Below are 25,786 nucleotides of genomic sequence, written 5' to 3' on the forward strand. Positions count from 1 at the left end.
AGTCAAGACACTTTTATTGTCATATGCCAAAGCCCATATTTGTAGATATATGCTTTTTTAATAGATCACTTTAGCAAAAGTGAAACTATTCACTTAGCAAAAGTGAAACTCTCTCTCTCTATATATATATATATGTGTGTGTGTGTGTGTGTATGTAAGGTATGCATTCATGCAAAGTCACTTCAGTTGTATCCAACTCCTGTGACGCTATGGACTATGGCCCGCCAGGCTTCTCTGTCCATGGATTCTCCAGGCAAGAATACTGGAATGGATAACCACAAATAATTTAGTGCATACAGAAATTTTGTTTCATGACAAAATACAAATGAAATATTCCAATCTATAATGTTAATATAATCATATACTTTTGGCAAAGCATTATTTGCCAAATTTATTTTAGAAAACATAAGGCATCTGAAGACACTATCTTGCAATACAATCTTGCAATACATAGATGGCTTTATTTCTTCCTTAGGAACACACTTAACCTGAAATCAGTAATTCAAAGTCAGCCCTTTGTGACTTTAATTTCAAAAGACTGTAAAGTGAGTTAAATAGAATCCACAGGTGACATACATGCTTCACGTTTTATAAGAAGCAAATCTCAATTGTACAATAATATTGTACATTCTTCAACTTTATTGTTGATACCAAGACTACTGTTCACATTTACTCTCAAAGAGTCATTTGCATCACATCTTCTCCCCCAGCATCTCACTCTGATTTGCCAATTATGTCTTTTTTTTTTTTTTAACCCATTAAACAAATCAAGTTTAGGGTTCTGTGTTCTCTTCTACTTTGGGACTGGAGAGGTTTATTTAACTAATCTCGGTTTTACTCTGTTTTATTTACCTCTGTACCTTTATTTCATTGTTCTTTTCTAGTTTAAGTTCAGTTCGTGATGTCTTTTTATTTGCTAATAGATACCATTAAGACTACAAATTTAGACACCAAACAGGATTTAATTTGTGGAATTCTTGGTCACTTTGAATCAAACAGTCTGTAAATTTAGTGTGAATTATTTAAACTCAAAATGTCATAAAATAAATTGCTGCTTGTTTAATTTTTGCATTTTCTAAACTTTTTAAATTTCCAGAGCTATAGATTGGGGTTAGAGATGTAAAAAATATATCTTTTGCTTTGAATTTCTATTTTTATGTCATGGTTGCAAGAAATGTGGTCAAATGAGTATCAATTTTGGAAATACTGTAGATTTGTCAAGTTTTCCTTGTATTTTGTAACTTTTTTCTAATATTTCAACGTTTTTAAGTTTCTTCTGCTTATTACCCAAGAGGTTTAAGCTTTATCTTCTGGTAGACTGGAACTTTTAACAATTGTTTTTCTATTTGATGCATTAGACTCTAAATTACACATTACTTGAGTTTTTAAAAAATCATTGAGTTCATTTTTCTTGGTGTATCTTTGCCTATTCATTTGCTGTAATAGCTCCATCTCCCTAATTCAGCTTTCTTGGTCATTTTAAGTATCACAGAGCTAGGATATACAAACTAATCCAAGAGTTCCTTTCAAACAGAAAACGCACCTCTGATTTATCAGTTTGGAGTCTTGAGGCTTCGATGAGGTTTATCTGTCTCTTCCCTCAGTCCATGCCAACATCATCTTTCTCTCGGTCTCAGAGGAGAAAATTCTCACTTAACCTAAACAACTGTTCTCCCAGATGTATCCAGGTTACAAGCACCGAAATCAAGCAGAAGGGCAGAGGCACCCACATGGACCACCCCTTAAGCAGACTGTCTTCAAGAATTCCTGTTTATCACCCTCCCTAAGGGGAAAAAATTTTTGTGAGGTCCATTGGGAGCAATGTCTCTTTGCTCTGAAGCAAATTTCAGTTTCGACTTCTGTGGTTTGAATTTCTCTCCTCTGATTTCTCCCTTATTCCCTTTCGTTTGTTTTACATACTTTAGACATTCATCAAAGTGGCTTATTTACTGATTGTATCCTTTCTGGCTTCTATGATTCTTAAATGGACTCATTTTTTGCATTTACTTTTTCTGCCATTTCAATGAAATTTGGGCTAAACTCACATGTTAAACCTGCCATCTGAAACAGCAAGTCAATACTCTAAGTTGTGTTTCCAGCTATACTTTTCCACACAAATAATTGGAAAAATTTTTGCTCAACTTTTCATCCTATTCTACCTACTTCCATAGAAGAAGATTTGAATGGAGAAATGAAGAATTAGAATTTTTAACACATTAATTAATTTTTAATTAATTCCTTGTCACCCATTTCAAGAAGACAGGAAAAAAACTGCCTAAGGTGTGGGGGTATTGAGCAAAATGTTTCTTACAATATTGGAAAATAATATTGCAAAGCTAAACCAAATATATTTTTATTTCTATACAGAATAGTTTGAATTAAACTTATCAAACAAATGTGACATGAAAGAGGTTCATGGAGTAACCTAGAGATAATCAAGCAGTGCAGCATATTATTCATTAGCAAATGAACATGTGCTGGAGGCAGCCCACCAGGGCTCATATCTCAAAGACATCACTGATCAGCTGTGTGACTGTAAGGAAGTTACTTAACCTCTCTGACAATTATTTTCATCAACTATGATAACAGTGTCTACCTAATTAGATAGGAGGTTTAAATAATATATGAAGACACAAAATAAGAATTACTCTAAAATAGTTGCTCAATAAATATTTCTTAAAATTATTAAAAGGTAGAGACTTCCTTGGAGATCTACTAATTAAAAATCCATGTTCCCAATGTAGGGGGCAGGGGTTCAGTCCTGGTCGGGGAACTAAGATCCCACATGCCACACAATATGGCAAAAAACAAAAAGCTGTGTTTCTCAGAAAGCATAGAGATGGCAATGCCTGGAAATCCGGACCATATATCCTTTCAACCTGAATTATTTCGGTTACAGGATTCCCTGGAAAGCTATGTCATAGTGAGAAAATGTTGAGTTACTCTGTACTCAATCCTTCAAAAGCTCAAGAAAAATGACCAAAGCGCTTTGTCTTCAGCTTATTTGCAATTTGTTTTTACTTTCTGTCTGGTAGAAAATAAAGCCAGAACTGGTAGATTTGGCCAATTCAAAATATATGGTTTTAATTTCACGTTCTATGCCATAGTAAAATTTTATATTGATTTTATATGAGGAACTTCTCTTTTTTTTTTGATTATATAAAATTTTCACACACACAAAAAAAAAGATAGGAAGGAGATTAGAGTCAGTACTAAAGCAGACTCAAGCAAAAACTACCATCTGTAGCAGGAGGACTTCTTAAAACCCAGGGGTGTCTTCTTACCCAACTGTCAACACCAGGAATTATGCCAAGGGGACAGATGCTAAAACTGGAAAGTCTCATCTAGGGCGTGACATCAGAATTCTATGATTTCTCTCTAAAAAAGCATCAGTAACAATGGCAACAAAGTATTAAGAAGAAAACAAAAGCACATTTCTTAATGAAAAATGCCTTCCATTAGTTATACTACTAAAATTTTATTAACAAAACTGAACATACTGGTTTGTGGGATGGGAAGTAAAATCTGGATTGAACTGGTTTCCAAGAGACCAGGAGGTATTTTTTTTTAATCATGGGTGACAACAGGGAACATATGATCAACCAGCAATATAATAACAGAAGCCATTACTAAAAATAGTTTCTAATGACAGCACAGAGCTGAAGAAAAACAATAAGGAAATCTCTCCTGCTGTTTTAACAATACAAAGATAGAGACCTGATAATGAAAATTGATAATTCAAAGACAGCTTTCAGCATGAAAAATGAAAAACAATCTATAATTAATACCATTACAATGGGGAATTTATGATCCAGAAGCACAGACAGCCTTTAGTAAAACCTATTTCATGCTCATTCAAGTATTTTGAACTTGATTTTTTACTCCCTTTAGATTTTCATTCTATCAGAGGAGGAACTTGGCTTTAAGGGTTTCATAGTCTTCAGCTGTTTGTCAATCGGGCTAAATCTGAAAGTATACTTGATGAGCAGGGCTTTATTTTCTAAAGCATAAGCTTGCAAACTTCAAGAGCCAAGCAGGTAACATGGATGAGTGAGGCCAACAGTATGAGAACTGTGGGGACCAGGAGAGAGAATGGCCCAAGGACAGAAGATGAGTGCTATTCAGCTGGGTGTGATAAAGCAAGCCTGGTGTAGTTACATCTCACTTTCCAAATAAAATTTTGAAATTCCATACTTCCAAGAGAAAGTGAAGGACAGAGAAGCCCAGCGTGCTGCAGTCCGTGGGGTCACAAAGAGTTGGATAGGACTTAGCAACTGAACAACAACACATCTCTTTGAATCTCCAAGTTACATAAGTGTTGTTGTTTTTTAAAAAAGAAATACCAAGAATTATTTTAAAACTATGGGCATCATATACATCAATGAACTAAATCCAACACAGGTTGCCAGATGGTGATCTCTTGAAAGGTCTCAAATTTAAGTAAACTCAAAAAGATAAAGAAGGCTGTTTTGTTTGGGAAGTATGATACGGCCATGCAATCCAAATATCATACAACTTTTTACATGAAGATAAAGCCTTATGATTTGTAAATTCTGTTCAGTTTTTGTAAGTAAGAGATATAAACTAGCTAAGAAAAACTGGATTATAAAGCACCCCAATGTCAGAAGTAATTCTAGATTTCTCAAGAAATGAAAGGAAAAATGAGAGAAATCTAGCTGTTATTTCTTTATTTCTAAAAGGTAAGAGAACAGTATACATTTCTACTTGTGTTTTAGGTGGGAAGAAGCACTAATAATAATAATAATAATAACCCAGTATGGCTATTAACTTATTTAGTGTTTCAGAGGAAAATAAAATCATTAATAAAGCCTGTTGTAATGGGCTATGATGGACTTCCCTGGTGGTTCAGACAGTAAAGGATCTGCCTGCAATGTGGGAGACCCAAGTTCAATCCCTGGATTGAGAAGATTCCCCGAAGAAGGGAATGGCCACCCACTCCAGTATTCTTGCCTGGACAATTCCATGGACAGAGGAGCCTGGTGGGCTACAATTCATGGCGTCTCAAAAGAGTCGGACATGACTAAGTGACTTAATGAGATATGACCCACTGAAGACAACTCTATAAAAGAGAATCAAATAAATAAATTTTCCTTTCTCTTTCAATGTATGAGAAAAAACAAACACCAATAAATAACCCAAAGAAAAGAATTAATAAAAGAAGTGCCATAGGTGAATATTTTAATTAAAGAAGTACCATAGGTGAATATTTTGTCAACTTCAAATTTTACTTCACCCCAGGAAACCCTAATTATCCACTTGTATTTCATTTCATTCTAAGGCAAATTGATAAGGAGGTTTTCTTCCCATCAGCCAGTGTTTTCTATTTCTACACCTCACTGCTTCTCATTTCTACTTAGAAAAAAACTTACGTACATGCCTATAAGACACAATACCACCTTAGTCAACTGCCAAACACAAATGAAAATACTGAATTCTTTCCCAAATATCAAAATAAAGGCAGAAGGAACATATCTGTCAAAGCATACACTGCAGCTTATATCTTGAAGTATTAGCCTAAGTAGGCCAGTATATTTTTGTGTGCATTCTCCCCAAAACTGAATTTTGAGGCCTTGTAAATTAAGAGGTTTTCCACTCTGGCAGGTGAAAATAAGAACACTCCCTGTCAGATCCCTCTAACCTTTTTCAGTGGTTCTTTCCCTCACCTGAGGTAGTTACCATGCACATGAGTCTGAAGACAGTAGACCTCAGCAGATCTCCTAAAGTCTGTCTCTGTGCAGCTCTCTCCTCTGGAATATTCCAGCACTTTCATCTCTCTGGGTTCCCAGTGCTTCCCTTTCACTCAGGGAAACCCCCAGGCTCCACCTGCTGCTCTCTCCCTGCAACCCTGTCAAGCAGGAGCAGTCCACAGGCTCACTTCACTTGTTTCTTGTCTCAAGAATCAGAGCCTCTCCATGTTTAATATCCAATGTCTTGAAAACTGTTGTCTAATACAGTGTGTTCTTTTTTAGGTGTTTCAGGCAAGATAATATACTTTGTCTCTGTCAATCTATCTTTGCAGGATGATGATGATTTAGTAGCTAAGTCAGATATCTGTTTTTTTTTTTTCTTTTAAATGTATAGTTTTAAGAGTAAGAGTCTGACCCAAAAAAAACAGATATCTGACTTATATTGTAAAGTAATTAACCTCCAATTAAAATAAATAAATTTATATTTTTAAAAAAGGAGTAAGAGTCTGTTCTTTGCTCCCCACATTCATTATTCTTTACCATTTCTATTGCTTCAGTAAATACACACTGTAAACCCTCAGACTTGGCACAAGCAGAATTTAATCTTTAGGTCTTTTCATTTTGTTTTGTTTCTTCATATTCAGTAGCAGTGACCCTGTCACTTTCTCCCACTTCTTATGGCTTTGAGGATCTCTTACTTTTATGGGTTTTGTTGTTGTTGTTGTTGTTTTTCCTTTTTTGGCTATGCAATGCAGCTTGCAAGATCTTAGTTCCCTGACTAGGAACTGAAGCCTGGCCTCCCACAGTAGAAGCTCAGAGTCCTAACCGCTGGACAACCAGGGAAGTATCCAGCGCCTATTAGTTTTGAAACAGTCTCAAGTTCTAGACATTAAAGTGACCTGCACTGAGAGCTGCAATAACTAAGTTTATGACTTATTATACCAACCAGTGAAGTTCAGGAAAATCTTATAGCAACAGGAGAGAAAGAAGCACAGGAAACAGAAACTCCAAGAATTATTCAGTAGACACTGTGAATTTTCAAAGAGCAATGCCATACACATGGTACACACTGGCGTAGGACATTCATAGAGACACAGTAGCCTTCTTCTAATAGTCAAAAATCATAACTTAAAAATCAGAATTGAGCTTATTATTTACTTCATTGTATCCAATTAGAAGGATAGAGCTAAAATTCTTAAGCCAAACTAGAATATCTTTCTATGAAACAGTCCAGGACCTGTCACTTAAAATCAAAATTTCACAGTTTTCTTTTGCTTCTCCTAAAAGATAATAAGGGGGGGAAACTGAGTGATACACATTGACTTTACAAAATGTAACTTTGACTATTCTGAAGAAAATAAATATAAAAATGTTAAATAAATGAAGCCATCTATAATAATATACAAAGAAAAACAATTCTCAGAGCAATTGGCACTGTGTCTATATAAGCCAAGTTTCACTTTTGAAATGGATTTCTTAATATTCAAAGGCATTTTGTACTTAAATCAATAATTCAAGCAAATTAAGTTAACTACATCCCAGATGAAAACAAAATAATGTAGGATTTTACTAAGCGTATTTCCAGGGTCTCCCTTCATGTTTGGAGAAAAACTGCCACAAAATTAGGCCTCTTCTTACCCTGGAAGGCTGACTGCCTTATAATCTCAGGTGGTTTGTGTCAACAACAACACAGATTAAGATACTCACTCCTGTGACCTGGAGACAGACAACAGCTGGGTGCAAAGTCCAGTAAGCTGAGGCCAGAGCTATTACTGACTGAACGTAAACAGAACCTGCTTAATGAACAACCTGAATGCCAGGTGAACAGGAAAAAAAAGCTTCCTTTTTCTCTACTTAATTCCTTTCAGTTCACTCTGTTGGCCCCTGATTCTTCAATGAATGACAACATCTCAATTTCCATGGAAAGAACTGTATGTTTGCTGATCATGACAATTCACTTTTACTATTAAATGGCTCAGTCTTGTCTAAAATCAAACATCAATGTCACTTTTTTTTTTTTTTTAATCCAAACAAGCAGGCATGTGGTTTGATCCTTCCCTCTCTCCATCACCTCTCTCACCCTTTTCCTACCTGCTGGTTCTGCAAAACTGGAAAGGACAGTAGGAGGAGGGATTAGAGGCAGAGGAGCACAACACTGACAGCTCTTTAGTTTCACCTTGTTTAACACAAGTCGGTTGTCTCGGTAAGCTGGCTGGTTTAGTCTCTAAATCTGTATAAGGAAAGTAGATTTCAAGAAACGAAATGTCTAAAAATCAATACTAAAGCTTTTACTTGCTTGCTTTTTCCAATATCATGGTGGTGAAACTTAGCCTCTGTTTTCTAGAAATGCACTAAACATCTGATTTATTTTCCACTTTTAAAATGAATCACTCATAGAAGCTAAATGTGTTTTTGTACTTTCTATCCTTGATTAATCCCTGATACTTTCAAGTGATCTGTAAATAATACATGCTTTTGAATGATATCTTGCCAGATTGTTCTTAGCAGGCCTAGAGCTACACACTGAATTTTGATGGGCAGTTAGTGAAATAATGCAAAGAAGGCAGAAATGAACAGCTAATGAGCTACTTGGGATGCCAGCCTGGCACTGCATCCAAGAAAAACTTCAAACCAAGTGGTGATACAAAGGGAAAAAAAATTGATGAAAGCCACAAATCTTTTTGAATCCTGTTCCAGAATATGACCCTGTAAGATGTTTTTATGTTTCTAAAGAGTCCATTGAAGTCTACCATTGTCTTTCATTTATCTAAACACCAGTGGGTAAGAAAAGTATGGACTGATATGAAGAAAAGGAAGTAAGGGTTGAGAAAGAGAAAAGCCCATAAATACTATGCTAATTAGGAAACAATGACAAATTCCATAGCAACAAAATTGTCCTGGGATACCTAGGACATTTTGAAATTTAAAATACAAACATATGCAAAATTAGACACAGCAGAAAAACTCACTTTCTGTCAAGCTTTATCTCTACAAAGAGTTTTAGAATGGTAGGAAAAATAATAAAGTATACTGCCAGCACTTTTTAAACTATTAGGTAGGTATCTTGGCTTACCTTACAAGGTTTAAGTAGAAACTTTAACTTATAAAGAGCAAGATTTTCATTCTAATATTTTTAATGTATTTTTAAATTTATTTTTCATTATAGGATAATTTCTTTACAATGTTATGTTGGTTTCTGCCATACAACATGAATCAGCCATAAATATACATATATCCCCTCCCTCTTCACCCTCCCTCACAACACCCCCATCCAATCCCACCCCTCTAGGTCATTACAGAACACTGGGCTGAGCTCCCTGGGCCATACAGCAACTTCCCACTAGCTAGCTATTTTACACATGGAAATGTATATATATCAATGCTACTCCCTGAGTTCGTCTCACCCTCTCCTTCCTCACTGTGTCCACAAGTCTGTTTTCTACATTTGTGTCTCTATTCTTGCTTTGCTAATAGATTCATCTGTATCATTTTTCTAGATTCCATATAAATGTGTTAATGTACAATATTTTTTTCTTTCTGACTTGCTTCACTCTGTATAAGAGGCTCTAGGTTCATCTACCTCAGTTCAACTGACTACATTCGCTCCTTTTTACGGCTGAGTAATACTGCATTGTATTATTTAATCTAGGGACTTCCCTGGCAGTCCAGTGAAGACTGTGTACTTCCAATGCAGGGGGCACAGGTTTGATCCCTGGGTGGGGATCCCACATGCCACAAGGCACAGCCAAAAAAAACAAATAAAAGCTTAATACTAACTATTTGATTTAATCTAAGAAATTATGCACTGCTCAAAATATTCAATCTCTAAAACTCTTCCATGGGTGATAAGAGTCGGAGGAGGTTTTGACCCATGCCATGGAGAGAGAATCTGCTAGGAAATTTCCTCTCTGAATATGATATATAAGTCTCACTAGGACAGAGCTAGGACAGAGCTCTGTTAGCCTTTCCTCCTTCCCCTTCTTTCTGCTTGTAACTTTAAATAACGTCTAAAAGTGAGGCAGCCATAATGGCCACTGGCAGGAAAGACATATGTTAAAGATGGCACAGCAAGAAGAAAGAAGGTATTTGAGTCTTCAAGCAGTCTTTGAGCAGCTGGACCAGCCTGTCTGCCAGCTTCTGAACATCTTGTTAGAAATGAAAAATAAAGCTCTAGCTGTTGAAATCACTGTTGACTGGATTTTCTACTATTTGCCATCAAATGCATGCCTAATTCATTCAGTATTATTTAGTACTGCAAATATACATCGAGATTTCTGAGTTAAGGTAATTCTGATTTTAAATTATTTCACTGTAGTTTATTTTATAATAAAACTTATTCTTATTCATTTGTGTTTTAAATGGATTTACATAGTCTCTAGGATTCCCAGGTAGCACATTGAAGGAAATGGCAACCAACTCCAGTATTTTTGTCTGGGAAATTCCAAGGACAGAAGAGACTGTGGGCCACAGTCCATGGAGTCACAAAAGAGTTGGACGTGACTAAACAACAACAAAAAAATATAGTCTCTATTGCTCTCTACATGTAGCGTTTTGGTCCCAAGTCCATGATTTTCACTGATGAGAGGTCAGAATAATTAACCTTTTTTTGTCAGTCATTTTATGCCAATATGATTTATTGGCAGTGGCTTATAAAATGATAAAGCTACTGAAAAACACTTTCAAAAACATAGCACTACAGAACAGGAAAAAAAAAGCCTAAGTCAATTAGGAGTTACACATAAAATATCTAAGAATGCTCTGAACACTGGATATTATATTCAAGTTCATGGACCAGTTCAAGAACTTAATTAAAGACCATGTCTGACTCAGTTAAAGGAAAGCTCCTTACTCTTGTTAGAACTTTATGACATTTTACAGCACTTGCAAATAAAAAATAGACGAAATTCCTCCATGTATAGTTACCAAAAGATGCTTGCTCCTTGAAAGGAAAGCTATGACAAACCTAGACAGTGTATTAAAAAGGAGAGACATCACTGTGCTGACTAAGGTCTGTATAGTCAAAGCTATGGTTTTTCCTGTATGGTTTTCCATCACATGTACAGATGTAAGAGTTAAATCATAAAGAAGGTTAAGCACCGAAGAATTGATGCTTTTGAATACTAGTGCTGGAGAAGACTCTTGAGAGTCCCTGGGACTGCAGGGAGATCAAACGAGTCAATCCTAAAGGAAATCAACCCCGAATATTCATTGGAAGGACTGATGCTGAAGCTAAAGCTCCAATACTTTGGCTACCTGATGCCAAGAGCCAACTCATTGGAAAAGACCCTGAGGCTGAGAATGATTGAGGGCAGGAGGAAAAGGGGGCAACAGAGGATGAAATGGTTAGATAGCATCAATGTACATGAATTTGAGCTAACTCTGGGAGAGATTGAAGGACAGGGAAGCTTAGCATGCTGAAGTCCATGAGATCACAGAGTTGAACATGACTGAACAACAACTGAACAATGACAACAACAATAAATTTTGGATATAATTGTTCCAAACTGGAATAAATAAATACTATTTTCAATTCATTTTAATCATGCTAAACCTGCACTTGTCAATTAAAAACCTGCTGAAACTGAAGAAGGCTTCATTTCTGCCACTCATTAATAAAATTTCATTGTAATTTCACATAAAGGCTTATCGTCAGTCAATAGTTTTAGAGCATTAGTCTGAAGAAATTGGTATATATTACATATGTTAATAAGTTATTGAAAAATGAGTTCAACTAAGACCTAAGGATTTTGATGATAGCAACAGCAAGTAGTCATTTTACTGGGTGGCCCTTAAGTCCTAAATATACTAAGCACAATCACTACATTATCTTGTTCTAATATTGTTAGTTTAATACCCCCCATACACACACGAAGAAAAAGAGATGGGAAAATCTTTTACCTTCATTTTACCGATGAAGATATCCAGGCAGAGGAAAATTAATCAACTTTCCTAGAATCAATGTGAATAACAGACAGCATATAGTCTTTAAAGTCAGGCAATCTAACTAGATTTGTTATTTCCATTCATCAAAATCATTATATTTTATACATTATGGCACTTAATAATTTCAAAAATATTAATTATCCTTGGCCTTAGCAAAAACCAGAACAAGGAGTATTATTCATATATTGTAAATAATGAAAATTTTATTCAAGGATCTTATTTGACTTGGCGATGATAACATGGCCATTTAGGGGCAGAACTGGATTCTGACTCAGCATTCTAGCACAGTAACTGGCCACACTGGTAGAAGACTACTCTAAATGTCACTTGAAAAAGTTAATACCACACATAATGTCTGCACTCTAGATTTCAATATAATCAAACTGTTAGTGTGAGAAATCATGTAAAAGAATCTACAGTATTCTGTAAACACATAAACATTCAGCTTTTGAGTAAATTTGATTTATAATCTTTCCATAAATTAAAATAATCTTTGGGTTATTGGCAGATCTGTGTAGATCACACCAAACAGCTAAAAATGGAAAGTTTAAGAGTATTGTCAAGGGTTAATGAAACAAATAGATTGGAATATTGGGACAGACATAAACACATTACTATATATAAAACAGATAACTAAATAAGGAGCTACTGTATAGCACAAGGAACTCTATTCAATACTCTGTAATGATCTATATGTGGAGAAGGAAATGGAAACCCACTCCAGTGTTCTTGCCTGGAGAATCCCATGGACGGAGAAGCCTGGTAGGCTGCAGTCCATAGGGTCGCACAGAATCGGACATGACTGAAGCTACTTAGCAGCAGCAATGATCTATATGGGAATAGAATCTCAAAAAGTGTAGGTATATATATGACTGAATCACTTTGCTCTACACCTGAAACTAACACAATATTGTAAATCAACTATACTGCAATAAAAATTTTAAAAAGAGGAGAAAAAGAGTTAATGAAATAAAGTTTGACAAAAGAAAATTAAGTCAAATATTACTAGGGAAAAATAAAGGAAGCAAAACCATATAAGTTTATGTTTTCAAACAAGTGGCACAGGTGTGGGGAGAAGTGAAAAATGGAAGACACAGTGAGTTTGAGGATGTTTTACTATACAAAACTTCAATTTTGCAAAGCATGGTCTAGGCATCATCCCTTTGAATTCTTAGAATAGGAACTGAGAGGTAAGTGGAGAAGGTATTATTACCAATTTTAAAAACAGGAATTGTTCAATGATATCTTCCCAAAACACACAGGTAGTTGGTGGAGGCTGCCAGATACAAAATGTAGAAAGTAGTAAAAGACAAGTTTCTAAAAGAGAATTTTGGAAGGAAAAAAAAAAGAAAATAAACATTTATTGTCTGACCTGACCAGTGAGTGATGGCGGGAATACAGTCAAAACCAGAAAAAAATTCAAAGATTTCATTTAAAAAGAAAAAAGTAAAAAGGCTCTAGTTAATATTATTATCAGTGAAGTTTTATTTCTTGAAGGAGATTTTGAATGTCTAAGAAAATTATTTTTGAAATATGAACCATTAAGCTGCAGAAGAATCTCCCAAATGAAACACTAAAAGTCCAGATGAGTCATAAAAACTCTTTCAGAGTTAAGTAATATTTCAAGTCTCAGCTCTGCATTAAAGGTACATGTGTAGGTTAAACATAAAATGTAACATTTTACTTTATAAATAATGTAAAGTGAAACATTACATTTATAATATAATACTGGAATAGAATTTACTTTAACCCATTACATCAGGTTTAATTTGTTCAGCCAGTTAAGCTTCTCATCATCCAATTTGAAATGATACTCTATTCAGTATCATTACATGATACACGTATTTCCTTATGTGTTCACGTAAAGGAAATAATCCATTCCTAGGACTGTGACTGCTAGCACAATTCCAAGAAATGAAAAATGTGAGGGAAGGCATTTTTCAACAGGTTATGTTCTAACCTCACTTTTGCTTGCAGAGTAAAAACCACTGCGTAAGCAGGAACTGTGAAAGTGAAAGTGAAATCACTCAGCCGTGTCCGACTCTGCGACCCCATGGACTGTAACCTACCACACTCCTCCATCCGTGGGATTTTGTATAACAACTTAAATTTCAATATGGCAACACACTGAAAGAAAATTCTTGACTCTAAGGAGAAATGAACTTTTCTATATCATTTTTCCTGAGATCATTTTGAATAGTATATTATTCAAAGAAACATGGCAGAATTTACCTATATTCAGCACTCACTGAACTTAATTATTCTTAATATAGCAAAGATCAAAATAATAATAGCATCATTTGGTTAATTTTAAGTGTATTCATCAGAAGACACATTTGTACAGACACACACATCAACATTTTGTAAGTTCAGACACTCACAGTATCGTCTTATATGTTGTCACTTATAGACTAATTTCCATAACTATAAAATTACAATTTTTATCTTCACACAAAGCATTTATCTAATTTTAACACATTTAAAATTTCTGAGGTTTTAGTTTTCATCACAGAGTCATAATTTTATTTCTTAAAGAATTCTGAAAGATAAGGTGAAGGTGAAGCCGCTCAGTCATTCCAACTCTCTGTGAACGTGGACTGTAGCCTACAAGGCTTCCCCATCCATGGGATTCTCAAGGCAAGAATACTGGAGTGGTTTACCATTTCCTTCTCTGAAAGATAAGTGGAGCACAATTCAACAGGGCTCTCTAGGACTTAATTTTAAGTTATACAGTACAAATAAACATTTCAGTGGTTCAGAGAGCAAATAATCTGCCTGCAATGCAGGAGACCCGGGTTTGATCCCTGGGTTGGGAAGATTCCCTGTAGAAATATTTTGCCTGGAGAATTCCACGGACAGAGGAGCCTGGTGAGCTACGGTCTATGGGATCACAAAGAATCGGACATGACTGAGCAACTAACACAGAGGATTTCTTTACACAGATCTAAAAAAGGTTTTTAAATTCCGATTCTAATTTGACATTTTTGTTTATATACCACACTATAGTAGGTCTTTAAAAAAAAAAGATCACATTGAAGACAAATTCATTCTACATATCTAATTTAAAGAATAAGTTTTTGCAGCAAATATTGATGGAAAATAATAATTTAGGACTACTTATTTTAACTAAAGTATTTAGCATCTCTCATTTGATTTCCAAAATTTACAAATCATATTGATGTAAAGCATTTTTCAAAAGGTAAAGGAATTCAAACCATATCCATTTTATTTATCTTTCCTCTCCCAGGAGGTTCAAAATGAACAAAGAAAACAATGAAATGAGAAAGACAATGTTAATTGATATATACACTACTATTTTTTATACATCATTATTCAGAGACCTTTAGGTACAAATCTGACCGTAGCACTCTCCTGCTCTAAATACCTGTTATACCTTCTGTTTTCCCTAACAGATTGAAGTTCCAGCCCTGAGATCTATCCACGACTTCCCAATACTTTCCCAGCTGTAATTTCTGGGCTTATTCCACTGCATACATCTCTCTCTTTAGTCCAAATATGAATTTAGAAAATCTCGTGCTATATAGTCCCTGTATTTTACACCCCTAAGTCTGCAATTTCCTCATCTTAAGTGTCATCATCTTCAGACATCAAATTTCATCAGGGGCAATGTGAAATTTTACATACCTCAACAAGACTTTTCAACAAGTCTTTCCCAATATGTTGGCCAAAGTGAAAGTGAAAATTGCTCAATCATGTCCAACTCTTTGCAACCCCATGGAATTCTCTAGGCCAGAACGCTGGAGTGGGTAGCCATTCCCTTCTCCAGAGGATCTTCCCAATCCAGGCATCGAATCCAGCTCTTCCACACTGCAGGCAGATTCTTTACCAGCTGAGCCACCAGATGCATTTTCAAACTTCCCCTAGCAACAGATTATCACTTCTCATCCAAATTACTGCTCTAACACCCTAATTGATCAACCCATCTTTATTTTTTTCTCCTGCTTAATACTTTTGATAAATTCAGCCAGAGTGATTTTTTTCCTAAAATGTAATTATGATCACATCATTCTTCTACTTAAAAGCCATCTGTGGTTCCTCATTGCTCAAAATAATTAAGTGCAAACACATAAACGTCTTAAAAGTGCTACATTTTCCAGCCTTTATTTTTCCAATACCATCTCCTGAAACTTCTTTATTTCTCCATTACCCCATATATCATCTGCATATGATATTTTCCTAAAGGACATCAACCCTGAATATTCATTGGAAGGACTGATGCTGAAGTTGAAGCCCTAATACTTTGGCTACCTGATGAGAAGAGCCGATTCATTGGAAAAGACCTTGATGCTCAGGAAGACTGAAGACAAAAAGAAAAGAGGGTGGCAGAGGATGAGATGGCTAGATAGCATCATCAACTCAATGGACATGAAACTGAGCAAACTCTGGGAGACAGTGAAGGACAGGTAAGCCTGGTGTGCTGCAGTTCATGGGGTCGCTAAGAGTCAGACATGACTTAGCAGCTGAACTACAACAATAACCCCATATATACTCTATCTCTAACCATGTGAACATCACTCAATACCTTAAACAAAGCAAGTGTTCTCTGTCTGTTACACTTGAGGTCTTCCAAGTTTGTTCAGTCTTCCAGTAGTACTCTCTACTCCTTCTTAGCCTGGCTAACTCCCTTACCATTTCTAAGCATAGGTTGTAGCTTTGAGACATCTCCTACTAATTATACCACTAATGGTATATTTCCCAATTTACATTACTCTCACTGCCTCGGTAAGTGTTAGTTCTCACTGGATCATGAATTTTGCCAACTGGCATCCTCAGACTTTCTTATTCATCACATGTACTCACTGCCTGGAACAGTGCTTGAAATACACAGTTACTTAATACATAGTTATTGAAAACATGAATGAGCTGGATAACTATCAGTCATATTGTATTTATCCCCAAAAGGACTTTGCAGTCTGTTCAAGACCAGGCCTATTTATAAGGCATGCATCTCCTGACTGACCTTCCCCTCTCCTCAGCTGTGCAACTAGTTGACCTGATCAAAAACTAAAACTCTAGTAACAGGGAGAAAATCCTTGACATGTCTTAAAAGATACACAATCGCCATCATTATTAATTATTTTGAAGATGGTAAACAAGAATTACATTTAAGTAAGTGAATCATTGTTGGTAATGAGAAGAAAGCCTGAATAAGACTCAAAGTGCGAAGATATATTCCAGACTCTTCCATCAACTTGTTCTCAAAAGTCAGGCAAGTTATTTTACCTCATAGAATCAGAGTTTCCATTTTCATTTCAACTAAAATATCACTAAGGTGTACTTTATGATATTATCATTTCAATTCTATTAGTTTTTAAAAATAATATATGTGCCCTGTTTTCCTTCCTGTCAACTTTCTCTGGTTTTGGTAATATTATGGCTTCTAGTGTAAAGAAAAGAAAGAAATACACTTCTTCAAAGCTGAAATAGCATATTAGACTAACCAAGCATATCCAAGCCAAGGAACATATGATATTGGGCAGATATGATTAAATGACCAGTTCAACTAAGATACAATATTTTAACTGATATCCACACAACTGGTCTAGGAGAACCTGGAATATATAAAAGCACTCTATAAAGGTTAGGTCCCTTCTTTAGTAATGTTTTAGACATATTTAAAAGATAAGCAAAATTCAGTTTGTTAGACTGAATTTAAACACTAATAAATAATTGAACAAAAAACAACAAACCATCAATGTATTACATTAAAAGTTTAAGACCAAAGTCTGTCCTCAATTTTGGCAAACAGGCCTTAAAAACTCAAGACTCCTAAACTTTTTCATAAGGGATTATGGTGAGTAACTACCATTCTATAATTTACAGGCTATAAAATGTTAAAAGCTTAACTAAATGAAGAAAATAAGCCAAATAAGCTTAACAAACCTTTGCATTTAATGCATACAAATTAAAATGAAGGTAATGAAGCACATTTGAAAAAAAAAGCCACTGGGAGAAATGTAGAGCAAAGCAAAACTAGAAAGAAACAGATAACACATGTTAAAACATTTTTGGAACCGATAATGCTAATCTGAATAAATACACACATACAAAGAGGCTACATCATTTTCTCTCTACATTCTCTAAGCAGTGCTGCCAAATACGGAAGGATCAGAGCCATTTCTGGGGAACTGCTGAATCAGGAGCATGAGTCAGAAAGTAAACCCTTCGCACTGAAAAAGTAATAAAAACGGTGCTGGAAGCTTATACATATACATTCTGTTCCGAAGGTCCAATCCTTCCCTAATTATCAAAGCTCTTCCCTTCCCAAAGTTACCCCTTCATATTGTACATTTGGAAGAAAGATTTCCTCTCATGGACTCAGATTTTTGTCTGTATCTAAATGTTGAGATATGCTACAGAGTTAATACTACATGTGCCTAAAAAGGGATCTGAAAACTAATGTCATTAAGTTTCCAACTTTTTTAAATGACAAGAAATCTAAAGTAAAAACAAAATCAAACAAAATAAAATAAAAGGTATAAATTATAATAAAAATTATTTAGAGGTGTACAAAAAGGTTGCTTGACAGATATTTGGAAGACAAAGATGCATTTTTTTCAAAAGCCTTTAAGATCAAATCATCCAGACATCACTCTTTGAACTACGCAGCAGGAATGATTGTAACAAGAGCTACTCTCAGGCTCGTGAGTTATTTTTGGCACAAGACATTCAGAAAATACACATCATCCATAATCAACACAATGAAGTTTAGGCTCCAAAGGTAAGTCATCTTCGGACAACAAAGAAGGAATTGTCCTCCTTTTAATCCTGCCCCAGGATGATAGCTTCTCGGTTTTGTAATGGCACTCTGTTATCATCATTTATGACTAATAAAATACAAGCTTATGAAATAACTCCATATATTTTTATCTTATTCAACATTCATTATCAACTGCAACAGTAACAACGGCAGCCATGATTTTTCACTTGAACTGCAGTTCTGAGCTCTCCGCTATGAGCTGAATGGGTTAATGATCTCAGCTCTTCCAAACAGAGCCTAGGACAAAGAAAACTAATCAAAGTGAAGCAACAAAAATTGGGTCTAGAATCCTTATTTGTCAAGATAAACTCACTCCATCTGAATCTCAAATCTTACTCCCTCATTATCCATTTCCTATTTTAACTTTCTCTTTAATCTCTGCAATTTCCACAAAACTTACCCCAGAAAACAAAGCCCTCAAATCTTTAGCTTTAATGATTAACAGCCAGGGTTAGTATTAATGTAAAATTATGAAGGAAAAAAAAAAAACAAGTCCTATTGAACTTTGCAGTAAACATAAAGATAATTCCTCTTGAAAGTGAAAGTGAAAGTGAAGTCGTGTCCGACTCTTTACAACCCCATGGACTGTAGCCTACCAGGTTTCTCCATCCATGGGATTTTCCAGGCAAGGGTACTGGAGTGGGTTGACATTTCCTTCTCCAGGGGATCTTCCCAACCCAGGGATCGAACCCAGGTCTCCTGCATTGCAGGCAGACACTTTACCCTCTGAGCCACCAGGGAAGTCCAGTATTAGCTTTACACAATTTCCATTGTACCCAATGTTCTATTCCAGATTTTATAGAAATAATACAGTTAAGTAGATGGGGCAGAAACATAGGAGTACTTTCTCCTGTGATATTAAAGGAAAATAATTCTAATTTAAAAAAATGAGTTTTGTTCGCTGGTTCTTTATAGGTTCTTTAACTATATATAACCAACTCTGAAATCCTCTCTCAAGACAATGAGTCTCCGCTCCCATACATATAGGTGTAAGACCTGTTCCCACAGTATAATTAACACTAACATTTGAAAGTTGTCGGCCCTCTTCTGGTTTTAAAGGAAGGCTGGGTCCAAAGGTCTGAGTAACAAAGAAGAGTCATTTATGAAAACTGGAACAGAAGAATCCTTCCATGTAATCGGGCTTAATAGGGGAGGACTGAGTACATATGCCCAATAAGTATGATTAGCACCTACCGTGGTAGTTATCACAGATAACATAGCCAAGAACAAGGTAGCCAAGGTCAAAGCTGTCCCTGCTCTTTGACCAATTTTTCCCCTTCAATGGTCAATTTCTTCAATTGACCCCAAGTGGGCCGTTTGGCTTTGTTGGTCCTTGGAGCCTGTTCCAAGTAGTTGCAGATTGTCAGTCTTCTTATCCCCATCACTGGCGGCTCTCCAGGAGGATCGATGTCAAACTATGTCCTCTTCCGTCCTTTCTTTGACATGCCTTCCTGGTATCCAGTGGTGTTGTCCATCATCAAGTACTGTCACTGTCCTCCAGTCTCTCGGCTGGAATTCCCTGAGTCTTTTGGCACCGTCAAGAAAGCCTTGAAAGCTCAGGTCCCTGTTTGGGCACCAAATGTTGGGACCAGCCCAACAACGAACCGACCTGAGGGAGCAGTGCCGCAGAAGAATAAAGAAAAATAAGACTCAGAAATAAGGTGGGGACCGGGGGCTGAAGACATTCACAGGCATAATTCCTCTTATGAAACAGTAAATACTGCATGCATTAAATACTTGCATGCAGTGTTCTGGTCAAGCCCATATGTAGTGATTTCAGTGATCGGAATACTCTCCAGCAGTGAGTGGCACTAACACTGCTGTTTGGCATTTATATTACATCTTCACACAATGTTCTACAATAGCTATCACATCTTGTTCTTCGTTAAGATGATGAATAGCAATGCATTTTAATTCATACTCCTGATTTTCACTGTTTTCCACCCACATTCATTTGCATTTGGCTACATTGATCAGCACAGTCTGAGTCGACACAAAGCTTCATCTCTGAAGACTTCAGAAATTTAAAGAGCTATGTTCTCTTTCATTAGTCCTTCGTATTTCAGTTGAGTAATTAATTCACTAAATATTTGTGGCTTTACTAGTTGCTGGATTGAGGAGTTCTCAAACTTTAATGTTCTTAATAAGAATCACGGGGGAGCCTATTACAAATGCAAATTTCTTGGTTCACAAACACCAGATATTTGAACACTGTAAGACTAAGTGAGGGCCCCAAAGTCAGTATTTTAATAAGTATCCCATGGGACTCCAATGCAGTCAGTTCCAGGACTCTACCTTGAAAATCTCTGAAAATTACCTGAAGTGTAAATCTTGATGTTCCTTGTCACTGGACTAAGCCACATCTTCATCAAAACTGTTTTCCCCAATTACAATCCCTCATGCTTACATTTTAACAATTAGCTATGTTATCTATAAGGTTTGCTGACTTCTTTATTGTGCTGGCTTCCCAGGTAGCGCAGTGGTAAAGAATCTGCCTGCCAACGCAGGAGACACAAGAGATGCGGGTTTGATCTCTGGGTCCAGAAGATCCCCTGGAGTAGGAAGTGGCAACCCACTCTGGAATTCTTGCCTGGAAAAGTCTCGTGGATAGAGGAGCCTGATGGGCTACAGTCCATGGGGTCACGAAGAGTCAGACACAACTGAGCGTGCACATATTACTACTACTACTTTACCATATCCCTCATATGCAAATTGTGACAAATATAGTGTCAACCCTTCCCAACTCACCTTAGCCTCAGTAACTTACCCATACCACCCTCCTGCACAACAAATGATAAACTTCATTCTAAAACACTGAGGATTGTATTAATTAAATATTCTATACAAGATAGGAAAATAATAGAGAAAGTAACATATGAAAATATTCTTCTTATGTATTTTTGAGGATTCAGCGTTGATAAAGGCAGAATATGGAAAACAGTGGAGTAACTCCACTAATGAGTTGAGAAGACCTATTCCACCACCAATGAAGCAAACTTCCACATTATATTGAAGCAGGCTTCTAGGAGGGCTTAATTAACATTCCTGACTGTGAATTTGGGTGACTAACCATCCCAGTTTGCTCAGAGCTCCTATAGCACTGAAAGCTACATGCCTCAGAAAACCTTTCAGTTTCAGACTAGTGGGGTTAGTTATCCTACTTCATGCCTCACTGTTTAGGCATTAATTTTTTAAAGTCCCTGGGAAAATGTTTATAATAGCCTATCAAAAGAAAAAAAAAACCAAGATTTTATTTAGAAATTATTCATAAAAATTCCCTTATATTTTAAAAAGAATCCATGCCGAATTCTATTTCGACTCAACAAATTATTCAAAAGCTATCTCTAAAAGAGAAAAAAAATCACAATTAAGAAACAATAAATGTCAAACAAATATATAACCATAGAAGTTACTTGGAGGGTACTTTGAGATTTCCAAAATATATACATCCATGGGTCTCATGTGGCAAGATAAGTCTTCTGAAACACCACTTACCTTAAAAGGCAACTGCAACCTGGGAAGGAATAGGGAAACCAGAAAATAAACAAGACATCCCTGATTTAGGTCCTGAATACAAAAGGGACAAGGAGCCCACAGGCTAATGATTCAGTACTTTTAATGAGGAAGGATGAATAAAATTTCCAGTAGTCAAGAGGGAGCTACGTCATTTGCAGTAACACTAGGGGTTTGCTGAACACTATCTTTGGAAGGATCATTAAAGTGTAACTATTAATTACCACCAATAAAGCTAAATATTGTAGACTCATTCACAGAGGAAAATTGTAGGCACATCTCAATTATTTACAAGTTGAGCTTCTGCTCTGTGATTTTTTTCATTAGAAAATTTCCAACTGTTTTTCACTAGTAAGGAGAAGTCAGTGGCTTCTTCATGCTGTTTGATTTATTTTTCTCAATTTATCTTATTGTTTCTCTGTCTCAGCTTCTTCTAAATAGCCAGAGGAACTTCAGTGGGAAAGATCCTGGAGCTGATTTTTCCCATTCGTGTTTAATCATAAGTAACAACTTTGGAACCAGAGGCCTTTTTCATTACTTTCAACAGTTATATAGTTGTCTGAGTCAGACAATTTCACGCAGGAACCAATTATCTCTGGTCTGGCCTATTGTAACAGCTAATGACTGGTCTGCCTCCGGTTTCAGCCCCACTCAATCCATCCTCCACCTGCAGCCAGAGGGATCTTTCGATCCCGCAAATGGGATTGTGGCATTCTCCTGCTTCAAATCCCTGGAGGGCTTTACTACTTGTAGAATGAGGTTCAAATCACAGATCAGGGATAGGCTCATCTCCAGGCAATCCCCCTCCACCTGTCCTGTATCCGGACCACATAAAACGATTTGATTCTAACAAAATGAATTCTCATTTGCTGTTCCTTGGGCTGGAATGTCCAGCTGTCCTTACCCTCCTTATGACCTTCTGCTTCACCTTCCTGTCTCAACCCATGCTGTGTCCCCTAGGGGGCTTTCTCAGACTGTTTAAGAACAAATCCATCAGGAACCACTACTCTTGGCCTATACTATAGCATGACATACATCTGTTTGAGCACACATTGCTAATAGTCAATTTCGTTCAACTTCTTTCTCCCTTTGGACTGTGGGCTTCCTCCTTTATCACCTTTGTAATATCTTACACCTACCATAGGGGATCCCCAGGTGGCTCAGTGGTAAAGAATCTGCCTGCCAATGCAGGAGGTACAGGAGACTCAGGTTCGATCTCGGGGTCAGGAAAATCCCCTGGGGGAGGAAATGGCAACTCGCTCCAGTATTCTTGCCCGGAGAACTCCAAGGACAGAGGAGCCTGGTGGACTACAGTCCATGGGGTCACAAAGAGCAGGCATGAACGTACACCTACCATAACATGAATCATCAACAAGGATTTGTTGATTAATTTCCTATAAGAAAATAATGTGTGACTCAGAAAGCAAGCTTATAAATAGAGATTAAAATTAAATTAAAATTAAATTAAATTAAAATTAAAATCTATTAAAATCAGTTAAAAATAACAAAAAACAGATTAGAAGTGTTTATTGGTACCTACTACTTTTTGCAATCAATGATATACAATTTGTGATATAAAAAATATAGCCTCAAAACAAAGTCCTTAATCAATCTTGGCAGTTTACAGTTTATCTCGAGATATTAATAAAGCACATGGGAGATGAATGTGAAAAATACATACATGTATATATAATAAAGAAATTATTTTGATAATAGTATACAGACTACTAGGGATAGAGTTTTTCAAAATAATGTTCTAATTATATAAGCAATTTATACATACAATAAATTGCAAGCAAAATGAGCAACAGTATCTGAGAATTCCTGGAATAAAATTCATAGTCAATAAATACCATAATTTCAACCTTGCTAGTAATCAATTAGAATAAAATGATGTCAAATTGGCAAAAATAAAACTGATTATAATATCCATTATTGGCAAGGGTATGAAGAAATGGGAACCTTCATATCCAGATGTAAATTGGTGTCAACTTTCCATATAGCAACCCTGAAATAGATGTTAAAAACAAATAAATACATATGTTCCTTTACCCAGGAATTTCATCTCTAAGAATTAATATAAAATAGTAAAGTTGTAATAAATTAAATCTATGGCCTATAAGGGTCTTTATCTCAATAAAAAGGAAATGGCTAAAAATTCCAGAGTAGGAGACAGATAATAAAACTTCAAATACATACAACTGGCATACAATAAAGTCATTAAGATGAAGGGTGTAGAACCCTAATTTGACATGCTGCTGCTGCTGCTGCTGTCCAACTCTGTGCGACCCCATAGACGACAGCCCACTAGGCCCTGCCTTCCCTGGGATTCTCCAAGTAAGAACACTAGAGTGGGTTGCCATTTCCTTCTCCAATGCATGAAAGTGAAAAGTGAAAGTGAAGTCGCTCAGCCGTGTACAACTTTTCACGACCCCATGGACTGCAGCCTACCAGGCTCCTCCGTCCATGAGATGTTCCAGGCAAGAGTACTGGAGTGGGTTGCCATTGCCTTCTCCGTAATTTGACAGGAGAGATGTTAAACACATATTATACAATAAAGAACGTTATAAAACAGCACATGTTTAATAACAATATATCTGAATACGGACACTTGAAAGGTCAATGACCTATACATTAACTGTACAGTAGCTGAAAATAAGACTAAAGTCTTTATTTTGCATATTTGTATTTTTAATTTTTTTCCTATAATAAGAATGCATTTAACAGCCCTTTCATAGTAAAAAATAAAACAGCATTTTAAATGAGTTATTAAAGGAAAGCACATGGACTATAGAGTCCAGGGAAAACTAAACAAATATGGCAGTTCTCATACCATGTAAGAGAAGAGAGAAATGCTGTCCTAGGTAATGAAAATGGTATTATCGCAGACATAGGAGCAAAAGGGAGCATCAGTGTATGGACATTACAGGAAGCAAAGCAGCCTAATTTTCTCAGGAAGGAACACATGCACTTTGGCAGTCATTAGGGCTTTTTGAGGACAGGTTTATTATGATAGTGTTGAAGCAAATTCACCAAGCAACCATTCAATGCACAGTCTCCATGTAAGCAAATACTAAATCCATTCCTGAGACAACTACTGTGATTTAGAAGTGAACTTAAAGAGGAAGAGTTGAATTAAGAAACATCACTAACAGAGAGCAGAAGCCAGTTACCGGCTCTCTCGGAGCACTTACAACTGCTGAAGCTCTATCCAGAATCCCTTTCAAAGAAAAAGGATTTGCTTTACTCAAGGTACTGTGTTTGGGCTTAAAAGTCATCTTCTCATTGCAGCCTACCCTGACTTCCCTACAACTCTAATCCCTCTTGCCTTGTTTTCTTATTTTTTTTTCCATAGCATTTATTTTCTAACATTCTAAATGAGGCACTTCTTCATTTTATTGTCTCATTTCCACATGTGATTATAACAGGAATTGTGTTTTGTTAACTAACATGTCCCCAAAGTCTAGAATACTGTTTAGCCTGTAACAGGTATTCAATAGATATTTGTGAAATGATTTAATTTGATAATTTTTAAAAAGGAAGAAAGGGGAAGAGATCTTGGATAAAACAGTCATGATTAAAAGGGACAAACTTTCCAGATGAGGATGTAATTTGAGGATAAGATGATTACTTGGTATTTAGACAAGTTGACTCTGAATCAAAAAAGTGACATCTGAGTAGAAGAATGTCCTGGAAATTGATGGCATATATAAGGCCGATGAGAGACTTCATGGGGCTTCCCTGGTGGCTCAGGGGTTAAAGCATCTGCCTGCAATATGGGAGACCTGGGTTTGATCCCTGGGTCGGGAAGATCCCCTGGAGAAGGAAATGGCAACCCACT

At 36.2% G+C, this 25,786-nt stretch overlaps 1 protein-coding gene across 4 annotated transcripts in view; it reads right to left on the minus strand.

The window, feature by feature from the left end:
- The window catches only part of KCNJ3 (potassium inwardly rectifying channel subfamily J member 3), a 194,047-nt gene that overhangs the window by 152,210 nt on the left and 16,051 nt on the right, over nucleotides 1–25,786 (minus strand). The window contains exon 3 of one of the 4 annotated variants that reach the window (XM_070767801.1): nucleotides 715–23,953. The exons of the other annotated variants lie outside the window; for them this stretch is intronic. Coding sequence (XP_070623902.1) covers nucleotides 23,910–23,953 — 44 coding nt within the window. The 3' untranslated portion in view covers nucleotides 715–23,909. Of the gene's footprint in view, nucleotides 1–714; nucleotides 23,954–25,786 lie in introns of those variants that run through there. 4 annotated transcript variants of the gene reach the window in all.

Source organism: Bos indicus, chromosome 2 (genome assembly GCF_029378745.1).
Source record: "Bos indicus isolate NIAB-ARS_2022 breed Sahiwal x Tharparkar chromosome 2, NIAB-ARS_B.indTharparkar_mat_pri_1.0, whole genome shotgun sequence".
Classification (NCBI taxonomy): Eukaryota; Metazoa; Chordata; class Mammalia; order Artiodactyla; family Bovidae; genus Bos; species Bos indicus.